The following is a 19,740-nucleotide window of genomic DNA, read 5'->3' on the forward strand; positions in this document are numbered from 1 at the left end:
CTACCTTCCTTTAGATTTCCATTATGAAATCAACAATTAACAATACACCTTTACCAACCTGAAAAGAGGTCCTTAAAATCAGGTGCCTGAAATATCAGTTTAAACATTTCCATTTCAGCAGATTACAACATTTCCAGTTTAGTCAGCCTGCTCTGCATTTGAGCTCCAAACTGTTATTGAATCGAGGGATCCAGATGATGTCATTAACCACAACTGCAAAGCTCAAACAGTTTGCATAAACCATCAGGAATCCTTGATAGCTTCAGAATTCATTCCAGGTTTTATTCAAATAAATGTGAATTGCCCATTTCTTTACTATTTTCAAAAACCTTGCTCCTTCTTGGTTCCCAGCTTGTGATGTCAAAGCATGATACGAAGGGCATTTTTCTCTTCTTAGGCAGTCCCTTAGGATTGGGAATGATTTGCTTCAACTCCAGTTGTGTGCGTTTTAATATGGCAAACGAGTCTGATGTGCGATCTGCAGGCTCTAGCATGTGTGGGGCAGGTGGTGTTTGAAGGGGCGGGTAAATGAGTTACTTGAGGGGCTGTGGTCTCCTTCCGCTGCTTGGACTTGGCCTCTGCATGTTCCTGTTGAAGTCTCTCGAGGCACTCGGTGCCTTCCTGAATGCCCCTTCTCTATTTTGGGCGGTCGTGAGCCAGGGACGCCCATGAATCGGTGGGGATGTTAGATTTCTTCAGGGATGCTTTGAGAACATCCCGAAAGTGTGTCATTTGCCCTCCTGGGAGTTGTTTGCCATGATGAAGTTTGGAGTAGAGCAGTTGTTTTGAGAGCCTGGTGTCAGACATGCGAATGACATGACCCGCCCAGCGAAGCTGGTTTTGGGTGATTAGCACCTCGATGCTGGAAATGTTGGCTTGGGAAAGGATGCCCATCTCACTGAGAGCCAACAACAGAGGAGAGCTTAAAGAGCTTAAAGAAAAAGATAGAAGTAAAACCCAGAGCTCATGTGGGACTGGTAAATTTCTCTGGCTTTCTTTTCAGTTCATGGCAAAATATAAACTCTTAGTGTGCTAATACTAGATAGCCCACTTTTAGCTATCCTTCACCTTGTGCGGATAATAAATTCTATCAGTGGTAGTTAACTGTTTTACGCACTGTTCAGCACAGTTCGTCAACAAAAATCAGATGGTTATCTGCTGCACTTCACCATCTGTTAAAGAAAGATGTTATCTCTTCATTGGGTACACATTGCATTATCATTATTGATAACCACTTTATGTCCCTAAATGCCCATTCCCAGGATATCCATGCAGACTTGCTTTGGGATACTCAGCTAATACAAGGGCAACCAAGTATCCTTGCAGTGTTTATGCAAATGTTGTTTTACTTATGGGTAGCACTACAACAACAACAACTTGCACTCTTAACGTAGTAAAATGTCCCCAAGGTGCTCTACAGGAGAGTTATCAAACAAAATTTGACACTGAGACACATAAGATGATATTAGTTCAGGTGATCAAAAGCTTCATCACAGAGGTAGGTTTGAAAGAGCATCTTGAAAGGAGGAAAGAGAGGTAGTGATGCAGAGAGTTTTAGGGAGGAACTTCCAGAGCTTAGGGCCCAGGCAGCTGCAGGCACACCGGCCAATGGTGGAGTGATGAAAATTGGGGTTGCACAAGAGGCCAGAATTGGAGGAGTGCAGAGATCTTGGAAGGTTGTAAGGCAAGAGCAGGTTATAGAAATAGGGAGAAGTGATGCCATGGAAAGATTTGGAAACAGAAGGTTTGGAAGGATCAGAATTTTAGAATTAAGGAGTTGCTAGACCAGGAGCCAATGTAGGTCAGCAAGAACCAGGGAGAAGGGTAAATAGGACCCAGTTCAAGTTATGGTGAGAGCAATAACTCCAGCACAATATTTTATTGAGCAATATATTTTAACTAATCCTACTAGTCATTACTACCTGTATTTGTTATAATACATAATGTCATCCACTTACTTGGATGTTTGGGTTCCACAGCAACCCGTACAATAGGAGTTGCCTCGAAGTTCAAAGGTGTAAAAGGTGGACATACAGGGGAAGTTGACAATGTAGCAGATTTTAAGACATAATCTTCTAGGCCTCCAATACCTATTGTTGGAAAATAAAATCAGAAACAGAGTTAAATAGGAAATGGTGTTCAAAACAATTAAAGCAGTGTTTTATCCAAGTCGAGCATTCCGATTAATGTTATAAAACTTTATTTCCACTGTACTGACTGAAATCACTTCAGTAAAGGGAGAGAAGTGCTAACTAGTTTTTAAAAAATTAGATGCTTACAATTGTGATTTTGAAGCTGAAATACGAATGATTCATTCAATACAAGCTATCAAGTTAAAAAAGCTGCAAATGGATCTTCTAGAAGCAGCTTAAAAACTTTAAACAGCACTAAATGAGTGTGCCAGTATAAATATTAGGTTGCAAAACTGCTCGGTAATAAAGCATTAGCCAATATTTTTACAGGCACAAAGTACATCTCTTTCTCTGCAGGATTTAAAGCAGAACTCTCACAATAATGCTGAAAATTGATATTTTTAGTCTAAAAGAAGCGCTATCTCACCAATTTCATAACTCAACTTTGGGTTTTAATAAACTTATTTTCAAAAACGTGTAAAGATTATATCTTCCTTTTTAGTAGCAGCTAAATCTTTGCACAATATTACTCAGGAACACAAGAACAAGGAGAAGTAGACCATATGGCCCATCGAGCCTGCTCCACCATTCAATACGAATAGGGCTGATCTTGGCCTTCAATTCCACTTTCCTGCCCACTCCCCATATCCCTTGATTCCCAGTGAGACTAAAAATCTATCTAACCCAGCTTTAAATGTATTCAATGATGAAGCATCCACAACCACCTGGGGTAGAGAATTCCAAAGATTCACAACCCTTTGAGTGAAGTAATTTCTCCTCATCTCAGTCCTGAATGTTTGCCCCCTTATCCTGAGACTGTGCCCCTGCATTCTAGATTCCCCGACCAGTGGAAACAATCTCTCAGCTTCTACGCTATCAAGGCCTTTCAGAATCTTGTATTTCTTAATTAGATCACCTCTCATTCTTCTAAACTCCAGAGAATATAGGCCCAATTTACTCAGCCTCTCATCATAGGAAAACCCCCCATCCCAGCAACCAATTTAGTAAATCTTCACTGCACTGCCTCCAGTGCAAGTATATCCTTTCTTCAATGTGAAGACCAAAACGGCAGAGTATTCCAGCTGTGGTCTCACCAAAGCCCTGTACAGTTTTAGTAAGAATTCTTTATTCCTCTCCAATTCCCTTGCAATAAAGGGCAACATGCCATTTGCCTTCCTAATAGCCTGCTGCACCTGCATGTTAACTCTGTGTGTTGCTTGTACAAGTACTCCCAAGTCTCTCTGAACATCAACATTTACCAATTTTACATCTCCTTGCTAAACTGATAGATCAGTTCTTTTCCCAAGAGCTTACTATGATGTAACCTGTGCATGAAGGGAAAGCTTAACTATAAAGTCAAAACAAATCGTACACCGCTGGGTGCAGATTAAAAGGGACAGTGTGGGGCAGGAGAGAACAGGTAAAATGAAGACAGTTTTTTTTTCATTTTTGAGTATATAATGGTAATTTGGAAAGCCAGAGTGGAATTGCTGCAAGGCTAGGCTGACAGTGGAGACTCCTAACATGCAGAAACATGGATCCTGCCCAAGGACATTGGTTGTAATGGTTTTGGTTGGGGGCAGGGGGTGACATCTGATGGAGCACACCCACAGAGGGCTCAAGCATGGTGCAGCATGCTTCAAAAACTGCACGAGACACTATACTCCATCTTCTCAACAGCTGAACATTAGTACAGTTTATCAAGTATAGGTCTAGTGCACTTCTACAGTGTGGAAACAGGCATGCAGGAGGACTGAGGAGAAGCTATGATTGATAGAGATGGAAAAAAAAACTCAACAGGAAGAATTAGTGGGACAAATAGGCATGGAAAAAGTAAGCTGTTAAAAAGCAGCATCAGAACTTAGCGTAGCTAACAGCCAGACACTGAAATGTTGGCAGCCATAATGACAAGAAGTAACTAAGGAAGTTCTGAAGTGAAATAAAAACAGAAAATGCTAGAAACGCTCAGGTCAGGCAGCATCTTTGGAGAAAGAAAGAGTTTATGCTTCAGGTCGATGACTCTTCGTCAGTTCTATCCAAGGCAGGGAAAGGTGGGGGATGGGAGGAAAGAACATATAGGAAGGTCTGTGATAGGGTGGAAGGGAGGAGAGATTAATTAACAAAAGGGATGATAGTGCAAGGCAAAAGAGATGGTAACAGGACAAGTTAAGAAATGAAAAATATATCTGGAGGAAGTGTAAATGTGAAAAGCAGAATCATTAGGGGAACAGAATATTCAAGATAACTTTCAGAGCATGTGGCACTGTGCTATTGTATGCTTAGCCTCAATGTCCCTCCTTCAGGGCTACTCCCAGGGATGAGTTAGGAGAGGACAGCAGCAATCAGGTAGACTAAGCCATTAAGGCTGAGCACAGGAAGCGAGGCACAAGCCAGTTAGAGGCTTGCTGAAGGACAAAGGATGGAGTGAGTCTAGGACAGAGACTGAAAGGAGGCAACACCTTGCACTTGCAGAGCTTGAAAATGGAAGTAAGTAAGCGTGAGTATGCAGAATCAGACAGACATAGCCAGGAACAGTACCAGAAAGAGCCCAAGTTGCAGGAAGGAAAAATTGTGCAGCAAATTTCTCCGCGTGCCAGAGAGCTTGAGACACCAGCAGAAGCAGCCTGACAGCACCCAGAGAAGGTGAGTCTACAGCATAGCCCAGGGTGGGAGAGAGCCCTGAAAGCATACTGGAGAGGACAGAACTCCCAGGAGCAAACATCTACCCCCTGAAAAAAGACCTGCATTTATATAGTGCCTTTCACGACCACCAAACATCTTTACAACTAATAAAGTACTTTTTAAAGTGTAGTCACTGCTGTAATGCAGGAAACACCACAGCTAGTATGCGCATAGCAAGCTCCTACAAACAGCAATGTGATAATGACCAGATAATCTGTTTTTGTGATGTTGACTGAGGGATAAATATTGAAAATAGTGCAATGGGATCTTTTACATCCACCCAGCAAGCAGATGGGGCCTCGGTTTAACGTCTCATCTGCAAGACGGTACCTCCGACAGTGCAGTGCTCCCTCAGTAGTGCACTGGACTGTCAGCCTTGATTTTTGCACTCAAGCCCTGGAGCAGGACTGGAACCTTGTCAGCCGGAGAGGAGCTAAAAAGGGAAAGGGAGAGACTGTGACTGAGACAGTCCTGCCAAACTTGCTTATATTCAAGGTATACTGACAACCAAAGCAGTCACCATTTTGTAAATAAGAACAGCCTAGGTACAAAAGGCCTCAAGGTATAAAAGTGAGTGAAACAAAGCTTGATACTAAGAGACCAGACAGTTGTAGTCTAACGTGATGTAGATTGTTGTTAGGTAGATATGTAAATAGACTGTAAGCATTGTTACGACCAGTTGAGGAGGGAGCGAAGGGCTCTCCTCTTATCCCTCTCCTTGTTAGACTGCAACAGGGTTTATTTCTTTTCCAAAGTGAATGTGCTTGCCAATTCAGTGAATGTTTCACTATTTACGTGCTATGTTCATAAAAGAACCAGTCAGACAGGTTTTTCCTCAGTTTTACAAAGAGGTTAGCTTTAACTTTTTTTTTATTTCCAAAATATACTTTATTCATAAAAATCTGTAAAAATTACATTGCCAAACAGTTTCCAAACAGCACCAAAAAATACAAACATTGCAAGGGAGATCAGTTTCCTTCAATACTGTCATGAGTTTCTTCCCAACCCTTCCGTTTCACAATTGTCATGTCAATTACAGTTTTACATTTACAGCAATTCAGAATATTAACGATACAGTTCGAGGGGTTTCCCATGGATCCAGCCCCTCAGTCTAGCTTGGTGGGGGAACCTTACAAAGAGGTTAGCTTTAACTGTACTTAAACCAATCTAAGTAAAATAATAAATTACGCTTCGACTTTCACACACACACACTCGAGTGTCACAAACACACACACACAAATAGGTTACAGAGTGGGGAAGGAGAGATTGGTCAGATCAGACACCGGAGCAATAAAAAGGGGTATACAATCTGTGGAATTTGGTGCCTCGATTGGCTTCTGGCTGAACTCGGTGGTCACGAGGCTTCCAGCTTGTAGTTGTCGCCAACAGGTTTGGTGGTCCTCCTGGAAACAGCGATGCAAATGAGTTTCCTCTGTCTGCAACAATGATGGACTTTTTTTTTAAAGAATATTACAGCGCAGTACAGGCCCTTCGGCCCTCGATGTTGCGCCGACCTGTGAAACCATCTGACCTACACTATTCCATTTTCATCCATATGTCTATCCAATGACCACTTAAATGCCCTTAAAGTTGCCGAGTCTACTACTGCTGCAGGAAGGGCGTTCCACGCCCCTACTACTCTCTGAGTAAAGAAACTACCTCTGACATCTGTCCTATATCTATCACCCCTCAACTTAAAGCTATGTCCCCTCGTGTTTGCCATCACCATCCGAGGAAAAAGACTCTCACTATCCACCCTATCTAACCCTCTGATTATCTTATATGTCTCTATTACACTTAGGTGGTCACGGCCAGCAGGCAGGGTTTGAAACTTGTCAGGTGGGCTGGGTGGGGTTGGGGGAAGGAAGGGAGAGAGAGAGAGAGAGAGAGATAGAGAGAAAGAGAAAGATAGAGAGACTGAGATTCCACTTGGGTCTCTTCTGATCAGCGTCCAGTTGCTTGTCTGTTGCAGAGAGAAAATCCAGCTTAAAACAGAGAAGATGGGCCTGTCACATGATGGCTCAGTGTGCATTTCCTCTTGCAACTTAATTAGATCATGTTCCCTTCTCTCAATCAGAGTCCCATTGTTCAAGTGATTACCTTTGAATGGTTCATCTTCACCAGTTTAATGGCCCAAGTGTTTGCCTTTAAATGTCTTGTTACTGGGGACTGGCCAAGTGATGCACTCCAAACTTCCCAAGTCATCGTTCTGGAGGGGACTGGCCAGACAATTCGACTTCCTCTCGATGCATTGGAACTTGAGGGATTTTGATGCAAATTTCAGTGGCCATTTTAGCTGCTCGCAGCCACCTTTTGGTCTGTTCTTTGATGACAGGAGTCATCGCCCCAACTCTTTTCTCGATCGTCCTAGCTGCTATGCTTCATCTGACCAGAGACAAGCTCCCTGCTGGAGTGCATCTTATTTATCGAATGGACGGTAAACTATTTAATTCAGATAACTCCAATCAAAAACTAAGACCACCCCGACTTCATACAGTCATAGAAATCTAAAAATCTAATTCAAGTTACCAACCCATGGATTAAAAAATCGTCATTCGGCATGTTCGTGACAGCATCATTACAGGATATGATGCCTTGGATTGTTCAGAGCCTCTTGTGAGGAGTATTGTAGTGGCAGCCGTAGATGATAGACATTTGTAAACAAACTCTAGTTACCGTAACCAACAGACTACTATCTTTATTTGGTACAAGGAGTATTTTAACCTGGATATTACAATGGTGGCAGCAGAAAAATGACCATAGGAGGGAAGAAACAATAACATTGAAAAAACATTGAACAAAATAAGATGGAAAATTCATTGCCCTTGCCAAAGGCCTTCGAGCGGACAGTCGGCCCAGACCAAGCCAAGGCATGATGAAATGGGTTTGGAGGTTCGAGAGGTACCATTCTGCGTTGGGTTTAGCACAGACATCAGACAAACAGCAGGTCAGTACAGTGTTGTATGTCATGGGGGATTGTGTAGACAACATCCTCATAACCCAAGGAATCTGATTGATTGTAAGCACAAGACTTTCTGTGCCTGGCAGAATGACCCAAACTCAAAGCAAAAGAAACTGGCTTACCAACAAACAAAGGCACAGGTACAAAGGAGCACCTGCAACAAGAACATGCAGACAAGGCAAAGAAAATTTAACATCTCGCTGACATGAATGGTACCCGTGGCTTCTTCACTGCCAAAAAGACCATTTATAGCCCAAGTACTTAAGGACCAGCTCCTTTGAGGCCTAAGGATGGGGGAGATTTGATCAAGGAAAGGGAAACTGTCAATGCCAGTTGGTGGCAGCATTTTGAAGACCTTTTCAATCAAGAATCCATTGTTGACATGAGTGTTTTCAACTCCATCCCACAACATCCTGTTAGAGATGAGCTTGGAACTGCCAACGCCTATGAAGATGATGAATGTCTTCACACAAATGAAGAACAACTAAGTGGCAGGAGGTGATGAAATCCCTGCTGAAATCTTTAAGCACTGAGTAGAAAACTAACATTACAGCTCCATACCCTCATCCTACAGATCTGGAATGAACAGGAAGTCCTGAATGATCTCAAGAATGCTATTATTGTGACAATCTGCAAGAAAGGGGACAAATCCAAATGTGGAAATACAGAGGCATCTCCCTGCTCTCAACTGCAGGAAAGATTATTATACGAACCCTTCTGAAGCAACTCATTACACTTGCTGAAGAGCTACTCCCCAAATCTCAATGTGATTTTAGGCCATCAAGAAGCAGAGCAAACATGATTTTCACAGCTCACCAACTGCAAGAAAAATGCCATCAGCAACATCAATCTCTTTACATAGCATTTTTTGACTTGACAAAGGCCTTCGACTCTGTAAATCAGAAGGCACTCTGGAAGATTCTGTTGAAGTATGGATGTCCTCCAAAATTCGTCACCATCATCTGCCTGCTTCATGATGATATGCGAGCGGTGATCCTTAGCAACAGATCCATTACCGACTCCTTTGAGGTTAAGACAGGAGTCATCGCCCCAACTCTTTTCTCGATCGTCCTCGCTGCTATGCTTCATCTGACCAGAGACAAGCTCCCTGCTGGAGTGCATCTTATTTATCGAATGGACGGTAAACTATTTAATTCAGATAACTCCAATCAAAAACTAAGACCACCTCGACTTCATACAGTCATAGAGTTATACAGCGCAGAAACAGGCCCTTTGGCCCATCGTGTCTGTGCCGGCAGGTTTAATTCAATATGCTGATGCTGCAGTAAGTGCTGTGTCGGAAACGGATCTTGAGAATCATCAATGTGTTAACTGAGGCATATGAGAAGATGGGACTTAGATTCAACATTCAGAAGACCAAAGTCTTCCATCAGCAAACTCCAAATGCACATGCCCCAGCCCCATTGATTAGGATTCATGATGAGTGCCTGGAAAATGTAGAACACTTCCAGTACCTTGAAAGTTACATACGAATTAGGAGCAGGAGTAGGCCACTTGGCCCCTCGAGCCTGCTCCACCATTCAACAAAATCATGGCTGATCTGATTGGAACCTCAATTCCACATTCCCGCCTACCCAGATAACCTTTCGCCCCCTTGCTTATCAAGAATCTCTGCCTTAAAAATATTCAAAGACTCTGCTTCCACCACCTTTTGAGGAAGAGAGTTCCAAAGACTCACAACCCTCTGAGAGAAAAAAAAATCTCCTCATCTCTGTCTTAAATGGGCGAACCCTTATTTTTAAACAGTGACCCCTAGTTCTAGATTCTCCCACAAGAGGAAATATCCTTTCCATATCAAGACTCCTCAGAATCTTATATGTTTCAATCAAGTTGCCTCTTACTCTTCTAAACTCCAGCCGATACAAGCCTAGCCTGTCCAACCTCTCCTCATAAGATAACCCGCCCATTCCAGGCACAGTGGCACAGAGGTTAGCACCGCAGCCTCACAGCTCCAGCGACCCGGGTTCAATTCTGGGTACTGCCTGTGTGGAGTTTGCAAGTTCTCCCTGTGTCTGCGTGGGTTTCCTCCGGGTGCTCCGGTTTCCTCCCACATGCCAAAGACTTGCAGGTTGATAGGTTAATTGGCCATTATAAATTGCCCCTAGCATAGGTAGGTGGTAGGGGAATATAGGGACATGTGGGGATGTGGTAGGAATATGGGATTAGTGTAGGATTAGTATAAATGGGTGGTTGGTGGTTGGCACAGACTCGATGGGCCGAAGGGCCTGTTTCAGTGCTGTATCTCTAAACTAAACTTCAGAGGTGTTAGCGCACTATGATTCTGAGCTAGCGACCATAATAGCGGCTGATGCATCAGCAACAGGATTAGGTGTAGTCTTGTTTCAAGTTCAGAAGAATGGAAGATGCAGATCTGTGTATTTCGCTTCTCGTTTGTTAACTGAAACCAAACAGAGATACGCAGTCATTGAGAAGAAAGCGCTGGCAGCAACGTGGGCATGCAAAAAATTTTTGGACTATGTATTGCGCCTTAAGTTTTAGACTGAAACTGACCACAAAGCACTCGTGGTGTTTTGAATTCGAAAGAGTGAGCAAAATTGCCTCCAAGGTTAGAAGATTTTGACAAAGACTAATGAGGTTTAATTCGACAACCAAATATCTTCCAGGTAAATAACAAACAACAACATATGTGTTATCAAGAGCAACAGTTGGAAGACCTGAAGAAAGAGACGTCTTACTTCTGGAGGAAGAAATCTTTGCTTTAACAATAACCAAGAATTTACAGGCAACAGCTAAAAAAAACTGAGTGTAATCAGAAACTTGAAGGAAGAAGACGAAGTATGTGATAGAATAAGAGTATATTGTCAAAATGGTTGATCAGCATACATGCCACAGAACCTGGTTTTAAGGAAATATCATGAGCAAGAGGTCATCAAAATATTGTGGATGATTTGCTAGTCTATGACGAAAGATTGGTTATCCCAATAGCTTTAAGATTGGATATCTTGGAGAAATTACACCAAGGTCATTTAGAGATCACTAAATCACAGCATTATATCATAGGAAGTTTAAGGCACAGAAAAAGGCCACTTGGCCCATCGTGTCTGTACTGGCCGAAAAACGATCCACCTATCCTAATCCCATTTTCCAGCATTTGATCCATAGCCTTGCAGATTACGGCACTTGAGGTGCATATCCGGACTCATTTTGAATGAGTTGAGGATTTCTGACTCAACTACCCTTTCAGGCAGTGAGTTCCAGACCTCACCACCCTCAGGGTGAAAAGGTTTTCCTCATCTCCCCTCTAATTTTTCTACCAATCACTTTAAATCTATGCCCCCTCGTCACTGACCTCTCTGCTAAAGTGAATAGACCCTTCACCTCCACTCTATCCAGGCACCTCAAAATTTTATACATTTCAATCAGATCTCCCCTGAGCCTTCTCTGTTCCAAGGCAAACAACCCCAGCCTATCCAATCTTTCCTCATAGCTGCATTATTCCAGTCCTGGCAACATCCTCGTAAATCTCCTCTGTACCCTCTCTAGTGCAATTACATCCTTTCAGCAATGAGGTGACCAGAACTGCACACAGTACTCAAGTTGTGGCCTAACCAATGAGTTATACAGTTCCAGCATAACCCCCCTGCTTTTATATTCTATATCTTGGCTATTCCATACGCCTTCTTAACCACTTTATTGACGTGTCCTGCTACCTTCTGGGATTTGTGGACATTCACTCCTCACTTCCTCTACACTTCTCAGTATTTTAATTATCATTAATCGTGTATTCCTTTGCCTTGTCTGACCTCCCCAAATGTATCACCTCAAACTTCTCCAGGTTGAATTCCATTTGCCACTCTTCTGCCCATCTGAGTAGGCCATCAATATCTTCCTGCAGCCTACAGCTATCCCCCTCGCTATCTACCACAGGCCAATCCTTGTGTCATCTGCAAACGTCCAAATCATTAATATATACCACAAAAAGCAGGGGACCAGTACTGAGCCCTGCGGAACGCCACTGGAAACAGCCCTCCAGTCGCTAAAACACCCGTTAACAATTACCCTTTGTTTCCTGCCACTGAGCCAATTTTGTATCCACCTTGCTGCATTTCCCTGGATCCCATGGGATTTTATTTTTTTAAACCAGTCTGCCATGTGGGACCTTGTCAAAAGCCTTGCTACAATCCATGTAGACCACATCAACTGCACTACCCTCATCTGTCTTCCTTGTTACTTCTTCAAAAAATTCAATCAAGTTGGTCAAACAAGATCGTCCCTTAACAAATCCATGCTGACTATCCTTGATTAACCTGTACATTTCTAAGTGATAGTTTATCCTGTCTCTCAGAATAGATTCCAATAATTTTCCCACTACTAAGGTTAGACTGACTAGACTGTAATTATTCGGTCTATCCCTCGCTCCTTTTTTAAATGTAGAGCAAGAGCCAGAACCTCAGTATGGTGGCACAGGACATCAAAAGATATTGAAGAAATGGTATCCAGATGCATCATATGTGCTACAACCAGTGAGAGCCACTGAGTCATCTTTGTTTCCGTTCAGACCAGGGAGTGTCTAGGAATGGATCATTAAGAGATGTCCCTTATTGTCGTTGACTATTACACGAGATGGGTTGAAGTTAAGCCCTTACATGGCCAGAGTGCAGAGGATGTGATCAAATCTTTAAGAGAGATTTTTGCTACACACGGCATTTCAGATTTTTTTTTTATTCATTCATGGGATGTGGGTGTCGCTAGCCAGGCCAGCATTTATTGCCCATCCCTAATTGCCCTTGAAAAGGTGGTGAGCTGCCTTCTTGAACCGCTGCAGTCCATGAGGGGTAGGTATATCCACAGTGCTGTTAGGAAGGGAGTTCCATGATTTTGACCCAGCGACAGTGAAGGAACGATATAGTTCCAAGTCAGGATGGTGTGTGACTTGGAGGGGAATTTGCAGGTGGTGGTGTTCCCATGCATTTGCTGCCCTTGTCCTTCTAGTTGGTAGAGGTCGTGGGTTTGGAAGGTGCTGTCTAAGGAGCCTTGGTGCATTGCTGCAGTGCATCTTGTAGATAGTACACACGGTTGCCATTGTGCGTCAGTGGTGGAGGGAGTGAATGTTTGTAGTTGGGGTGCCAATCAAGCGGGCTGCTTTGTCCTGGATGGTGTCGAGCTTCTTGAGTGTTGTTGGAGCTGCACCCATCCAGGCAAGTGGAAAGTATTCCATCACACTCCTGACTTGTGCCTGGTAGATAGTGGACAGGCTTTGGGGAGTCAGGAGGTGAGTTACTCACCGCAGGATTGCTAGCCTCTGACCTGATCTTGTAGCCACAGTATTTATATGGCTACTCCAGTTCAGTTTCTGGTCAATGGTAGCCCCCAAGATGTTGATAGTGGGGGATTCAGTGATGGCACTGCCATTGAATGTCAAGGGGAGATGGTTAGATTCTCTCTTGTTGGAGATGGTCATTGCCTGACACTTGTGTGGCGCGAATGTTACTTGCCACTTATCAGCCCAAGCCTGGATATTGTCCAGGTCTTGCTGCATTTCTACACGGACTGCTTCAGTATCTGAGGAGTCACGAATGGTGCTGAACATTGTGCAATCATCAGCGAACATCCCCACTTCTGACCTTATGATTGAAGGAAGGTCATTGATGAAGCAGCTGATGATGGTTGGGCCTCGGACACTACCCTGAGGAACTCCTGCAGTGCTGTCCTGGAGCTCAGATGATTGACCTCCAACAACCACATCCATCTTCCATTGCGCTAGGTATGTCTCCAGCCAGAGGAGGGTTTCCCCCCGATTCCCACTGACCTCAGTTTTGCTCGGGCTCCTTGATGCCATACTCGGTCAAATGCTGCCTTGATGTCAAGGGCAGTCAATCTCACCTCACCTCTTGAGTTCAGCTCTTTTGTCCATGTTTGAACCAAGGCTGTAATGAGGTCAGGAGTTGAGTGGACCTGGCGGAACCCAAACTGAGCGTAACTGAGCAGGTTATTGATAAGCAAGTGCTGCTTGATGGCACTGTTGATGACACCTTCCATCACTTTACTGATGATTGAGAGTAGGCTGATGGGGCGGTAATTCGCTGGGTTAGACTTGTCCTGCTTTCTGTGTACAGGACATACCTGGGCAATTTTCCATATTGCAGTGTAGATGTCAGTGTTGTAGCTGTACTGGAACAGCTTGGCTAGGGGCGCAGCAACTTCTGGAGCACAGCTCTTCAGTACTATTGCCGGAATATTATCAAGGCCCATAGCCTTTGCAGTATCCAGTGCCTTCAGTCGTTTCTTGATATCACGCGGAGTGAATCGAATTGGCTGAAGTCTGGCATCTGTGATGCTGCGGACTTCAGGAGGAGGCCGAGATGGATCATCAATTCGGCACTTCTGGCTGAAGATTGTTGCAAATGCTTCAGCCTTATCTTTCGCACTGATGTGCTGGGCTCCCCCATCATTGAGGATGCCGATATTTGTGGAGCCACCTCCTCCAGTTAGTCGTTTAATTGCCCACCACCATTCACGGCTGGATGCGGCAGGACTGCAGAGCTTCGATCTGATCTGTTGGTTTTGGGATCGCTTAGCTCTGTCTATCGCATGCTGCTTATGCAGTTTGGCATGCAAGTAGTCCTGGGTTGTAGCTTCACCAGGTTGACACCTTATTTTGAGGTATGCCTGGTTCTGCTCCTGGCATGCCCTCCTGCACTCTTCACTGAACCAGGGTTGGTCTCCTGGCTTTTTGGTAATGGTAGAGTGGGGGATATGCTGGGCCATGAGGTTACAGATTGTGGTTGAGTACAATTCTGCTGCTGCTGATGGCCCACAGCGCCTCATGGATGCCCAGTTTTACATTGCTAGATCTATTCGAAATCTATCCCATTTAGCACGGTGGTAGTGCCACACAACACGAAGGAAGGTATCCTCAATGTGAAGGCGGGACTTCGTCTCCACAAGGACTGTGCGGTGGTCACTCCTACCAACACTATCATGGACAGATGCATCTGTGGCAGGCAGATTGGTGAGGACGAGGTCAAGTATGCTTTCCCCTCTTGTCGGTTCCCTCACCACCTGCCGCATATCCAATCTAGCAGATATGTCCTTTAGGACCTGGCCAGCTCGGTCTGTAGTGGTGCTACCGAGCCACTCTTGGTGATGGACATTGAAGTCCCCCACCCACAGTATATTCAGTGCCCTTGCCACCCTCAGTGCTACCTCGAAGTGTTGTTCAACAAGAAGGAGTATTGACTCATCTGCTGAGGGAGGGCAGTAGGTGGGTAATCAGCAGGAGGTTTCCTTGTCCATATCTGACCTGATGCCATGAGACTTTATGGGGTCCAGAGTCGATGTTGAGGCCTCCCAGGGCAACTCCCTCCCTACTGTATACCACTGTGCCGCCACCTCCGCTGTGTCTGTCCTGCCGGTGGGACAGGACATACCCGGGGATGGTGATGGCAGTGTCTGGGACATTGTCCGTCAGGTATGATTCCGTGAGTATGACTATGTCAGGCCTTTGCTTGACTGGTCTGTGGGACAGCTCTCCCAACTTTGGCACAAGCCCCTCGATGCTAGTAAGGAGGACTTTGCAGGGTCAACAGGGCTGGGTTTGCCGTTGTCGTTTCCGGTGCCTAGGTCGATGCCGGGTGGTCCGCCCGATTTCATTCTTTTTTATTGACTTCGTAGCGGTTAGATACAACTGAGTGGCTTGCTGGGCCATTTCAGAGGGTGTAAGAGTCAACCACATTGCTGTGGGTCTGGAATCACATGTAGGCCAGACCAGGTAAGGACAGCAGATTTCCTTCCGTAAAGGACATTAGTGAACCAGATGGGTTGTTACAACAATCGACAATAGCCATCATTAGTCTAGCTTTTTTAATTCCATTTTTTTAAATATACTGTAACTTTAGATATTGTAATATCTGAGAATGGGTTGCAATTTGCAAACAAAAATTTGGAAGCGTTTACTAAAACATATGGATTTGTTCATGTCACCAGTTCACTGAAGTATCCGCAGGTCAATGGAGAAGCAGAGAGAGGTTTACAAACTGTGAAGATGTTATTGAAGAAAAATGAAGATTTTCAACTGGCACTGTTAAGCTATTGATCTACACCACTTCAGCATGGGTTAGCCCCATATCAATTATTAATGGGAAGATGACGGAAGACACAACTTCCTATTCTCCCAAGTACACTAAAGCTATGGATTAGTGAAGACTTGGAAAAAGAGAGGGACAGAGAGGATTGAGAGCGGTCATTTCTAGCTGAGAATTATGGTAGACTGTACAGAGTGAGAAATCTGTCAGGCATCCAACCTGGAGAATCGGTTTGGGTTAAAGACCAGAATAGATATGGAGAAGTGATAGAGAAATCACTATATCCAAGAACATACGTTGTCCAGACTGACCAGGGGATGATAAGAAGGAACAGAAGATCATTAGTACCAGTTCTATAGAAGAAACAAATGGAAGAAATGCAGGAAAATCAGTCATCAGAGAGAGCCGATGAACCAGTGATATGACAATCAGCAGACAACTGAGATACAGAACTGGAGTCATTGAATTGTTCCACTCAAATACAAGAAAGTGAAGAGGAAGAGATTCTAAACCCCAAATATTTTCAAGTAAAAGGAGAACGTATTGCGGCAGAGTGGTAAAAATGCCACAGCGTTACTTAACTTGATGAATGAAGTCAGAGACGTAGTATCGGGAGATGTAGTATCATGTGACGTAGGTTGTTGCTAGGTAGATATGTAAATAGACTGCAAGCATCATTACTGGATGTGATGTCACCAATTTGACACAGCTCGTGTTATCAGCATTGTAGTGGCAGCCATAGATGACAGACATTTGTAAATAAACTCCAGTTACTTTAACCCACAGACTACTATCTTTATTCGGTACAAGAGTATAGTAACCCAATATTACAATGGTAACTTGAAAAGTCAAAGGATATATATCCGATGAAATAAATTGACTGGATGGAGTGCTCAACCTGTAACTGTAAATTGGAATAAAGTGATCCAAGTACCCTTCCGACTGCTTGTACACACAGTAATCATTTTTCAACACTATCCCACTTTAGATCTTGACCAGCAGTTACCTACAAATATTAACATATGGTGGGGCAGGTGACAATGCCACCATGACATCCCGACAAACAGATTACCAAAGTAGAATAAAAGTATGCAGTCCTGGAATGCAACAAAAAGCTGCAGTCTGTACAAAACCAAATTGACGGCAAATGCGCTGGACCTTGCAGCCTCACTCTGGGATTCCAGCTCTTTTTCAATTATAATCCTTAATTTATTGATAAGAAAGAGGACTGCAAGAAATTATTCAGAGCGGCATGTCTCTTTATTTATGTTATTAACCTTTAGATCGCTGAAATACTGAGCGATTCCATAGTCTACGGCCTATTAATATTTTTCTCTTTTCAGATTGCACTGTGATATTTAAAATATCACCATTTCAGCTGCTCAAACATCATGAGTAACTTTATTGTGGAATATTAGCCTTACTGGGACCAAAATTATACAGTTAAAGTACAATTTTAACTGTACAAGTTAAAAAAATGTACACAGAATTCTGCAGGTCTCTATTTCTCCTACCACTTTTTAAAAATCATACTGTTATATTTTAACCTATTTTTCCAAACTTTTTCCCCTTTTTTATTAACTCACTGACCAAAGCATTAAAGGGAGTTAGCAGAACCCTTAAATTGAAGGATTGCCCTAGTTTTGTCACCCATTATAGATGATCAATTTTTTAATGTTTTTTCACACATTGAAACCAGAAAAGGGGTCCACCAAAGAGTACAATTATCTGTGGAAACCACTAACAGGGAGCGACCAGGTCACCAATCTCACTGGCATGCCGTAAGAGTCTGCTCCCGAGTTATCTAAATACATAGGGGCAATCCAAACGCATGATGTGCTTGTAGAACTGATGTTAGGTGGTTCTCCAAATACTGTTTGTAATATCACTGAGACACGCAGGTACATGTACTCCTGAAATTTTTTTTTTTATTCATTGTTTTTTGTGGGATGTGGGTGTCGCTGGCTAGGCCAGCATTTAATGCCCATCCCTAATTGCCCTTGAACTGAGTGGCCATTTCAGAGGGCATTTTAAGAGTCAACCACATTGCTGTGGGTCTGGAGTCACATGTAGGCCAGACCAGGTAAGGATGGCAGATTTCCATCCTTAAAGGACATTAGTGAACCAGATGGGTTTTTACAACAATCAACAATGGTTTCATGGTCACCAGTAGACGAGCTTTAATTCCAGATTTATTAATTAAATTCAAATTTCACCAGCTGCCATGGTGCGAGTCGAACCTATGTCCCCAATGCATAAGCCTCGGCTATAGATTACTGGTCTAGTACCACTACGCCACCCCCTCCCTGTAATGTAATGGCAACAATCTTTCTTTAAGGTTACTAAATAAGAGATAACCTTTTGAAAACAATATAGATGACAACATAACAAAAGCAAAATACTGCGGATGCTGGAAATCTGAAATAAAAAACAATAAGTGATGGAAATACTCAGCAGAGCTGGCAGCATCTGTGGAGCTAGAAACATAGTTAACGGAGAACTGGCAAAGGTTAGAAATGTAATTGGTTTTGAGCAAGTGAAAGGGGTGGGTGGAGTGGGGGGTGGGGGTTGCGAAGAAGAACTAAAGGAAAGGTCCCTGATAGGGCAGAGGGCAGGAGAGACCAAATGACAAAGATGCCAAGGAACAAAAGTTAAAGGGAGTGCTAATAGTTATAGTAAAAGACAAAGCATTAGTCCAGAGAGAGTGTTAATAGAAGAATAATGAACAGCTCTGACCGAAAGCAAAAACATGAAAAACTATTTTAAGACTGGCACATGGTTAAAAAAAAAATTCAAAATGGGGCTCATGTTCTGAAATTGTTGAACTCAATGTTGAGTCTGCAAGGCAGTAAAGTGCCTAATCGGAAGGTGAGGTGCTGTTCCTCGAGCTTGCAATAAGCTTTACTGGAATATTGCAGCAGGCCGAGGACAGAAATGTGGGCGTGAGACCAAGGTGGTGAATTAAAATGGCAAGCAACCAGAAGCTTGCGGACTGATCGAAGGTGTTCCGCAAAACGGTCACCCAATCTGCGTTTGTTCTCCTCGATATAGAGCAGACCGCATTGTGAGCAGCGAATTCAGTATACTAAATTGAAAGTAGTACAAGTAAATCGCTACTTCCCCTGGAAGCAGTGTTTGGAGCCTTGGATGGTGAGGAGAGAGGAGGTAAAAAGGCAGGTGTTCCCATGCGATTGCATGGGTAGGTGCTGTGGGAGGCTTCGGGGGTGATGGAGGAGCGGAACAGGGTGTCGCAGAGGGAACGGTCCCTTTGGAATGCTGACAGGAGTGGAGAGGTGAAGATGTGCTTGGTGGTGGCATCATGCTGGAAATGGCAGAGGATGATCCTTTGGATGTGGAGGCTGGTGGGATGGAAGGAACCCCATCACTGTTATCGGAGGGAGGGGAAAGTGTGAGAGCAGAAATGCGGGAAATGAGTTGAACTAGGTCGAGGGCATTGTCAACCACAGTGGGGGGGAATCCTCAGTTGAGAAAAAAGAAAGACATATCAGAAGCGCTGTTCTGGAAGGTTGCACCATCAGAACAGATGCGCGGATATGGAGAAACTAGGAGAAATCCTTACAGGAGGCAGAGTGCGAGAAGGTATAGTCTAGGTAGCAGTGAGAGTTGGTGGACTTATAATGAATATTAGTAGACTGCCTATCCCCAGAAATGGAGGCAGAGAAGTCAAGGAAGGGATGTATTGGAGATGGGCCATGTGAAGGTAAGAGAAGGGTGGAAATTGGAAGCAAATTTGAAGATGTTTTCCAGTTCTGGGCAAGAGCAGGAAATGGCACTGATACAGTCATCAATGTACTGAAAAGAGAGTTGGGGGAGGGGGCCTGAGTATGACTGGATAACAACAATCAATTGGGAACACGATTGGAAACACATTGACTAT

At 43.7% G+C, this 19,740-nt stretch overlaps 1 protein-coding gene across 1 annotated transcript in view; it reads right to left on the bottom strand.

The window, feature by feature from the left end:
• efl1 (elongation factor like GTPase 1) overlaps positions 1-19,740 on the bottom strand; it is a 348,427-nt gene that overhangs the window by 107,253 nt on the left and 221,434 nt on the right. The window contains exon 16 of the mRNA XM_068017730.1: positions 1,959-2,090. Within this exon, the coding sequence (XP_067873831.1) occupies positions 1,959-2,090 (132 nt within the window). The remainder of the gene's footprint in view (positions 1-1,958; positions 2,091-19,740) is intronic.

Source organism: Heterodontus francisci, chromosome 38, assembly GCF_036365525.1.
Source record: "Heterodontus francisci isolate sHetFra1 chromosome 38, sHetFra1.hap1, whole genome shotgun sequence".
Lineage (NCBI taxonomy): Eukaryota > Metazoa > Chordata > Chondrichthyes > Heterodontiformes > Heterodontidae > Heterodontus > Heterodontus francisci.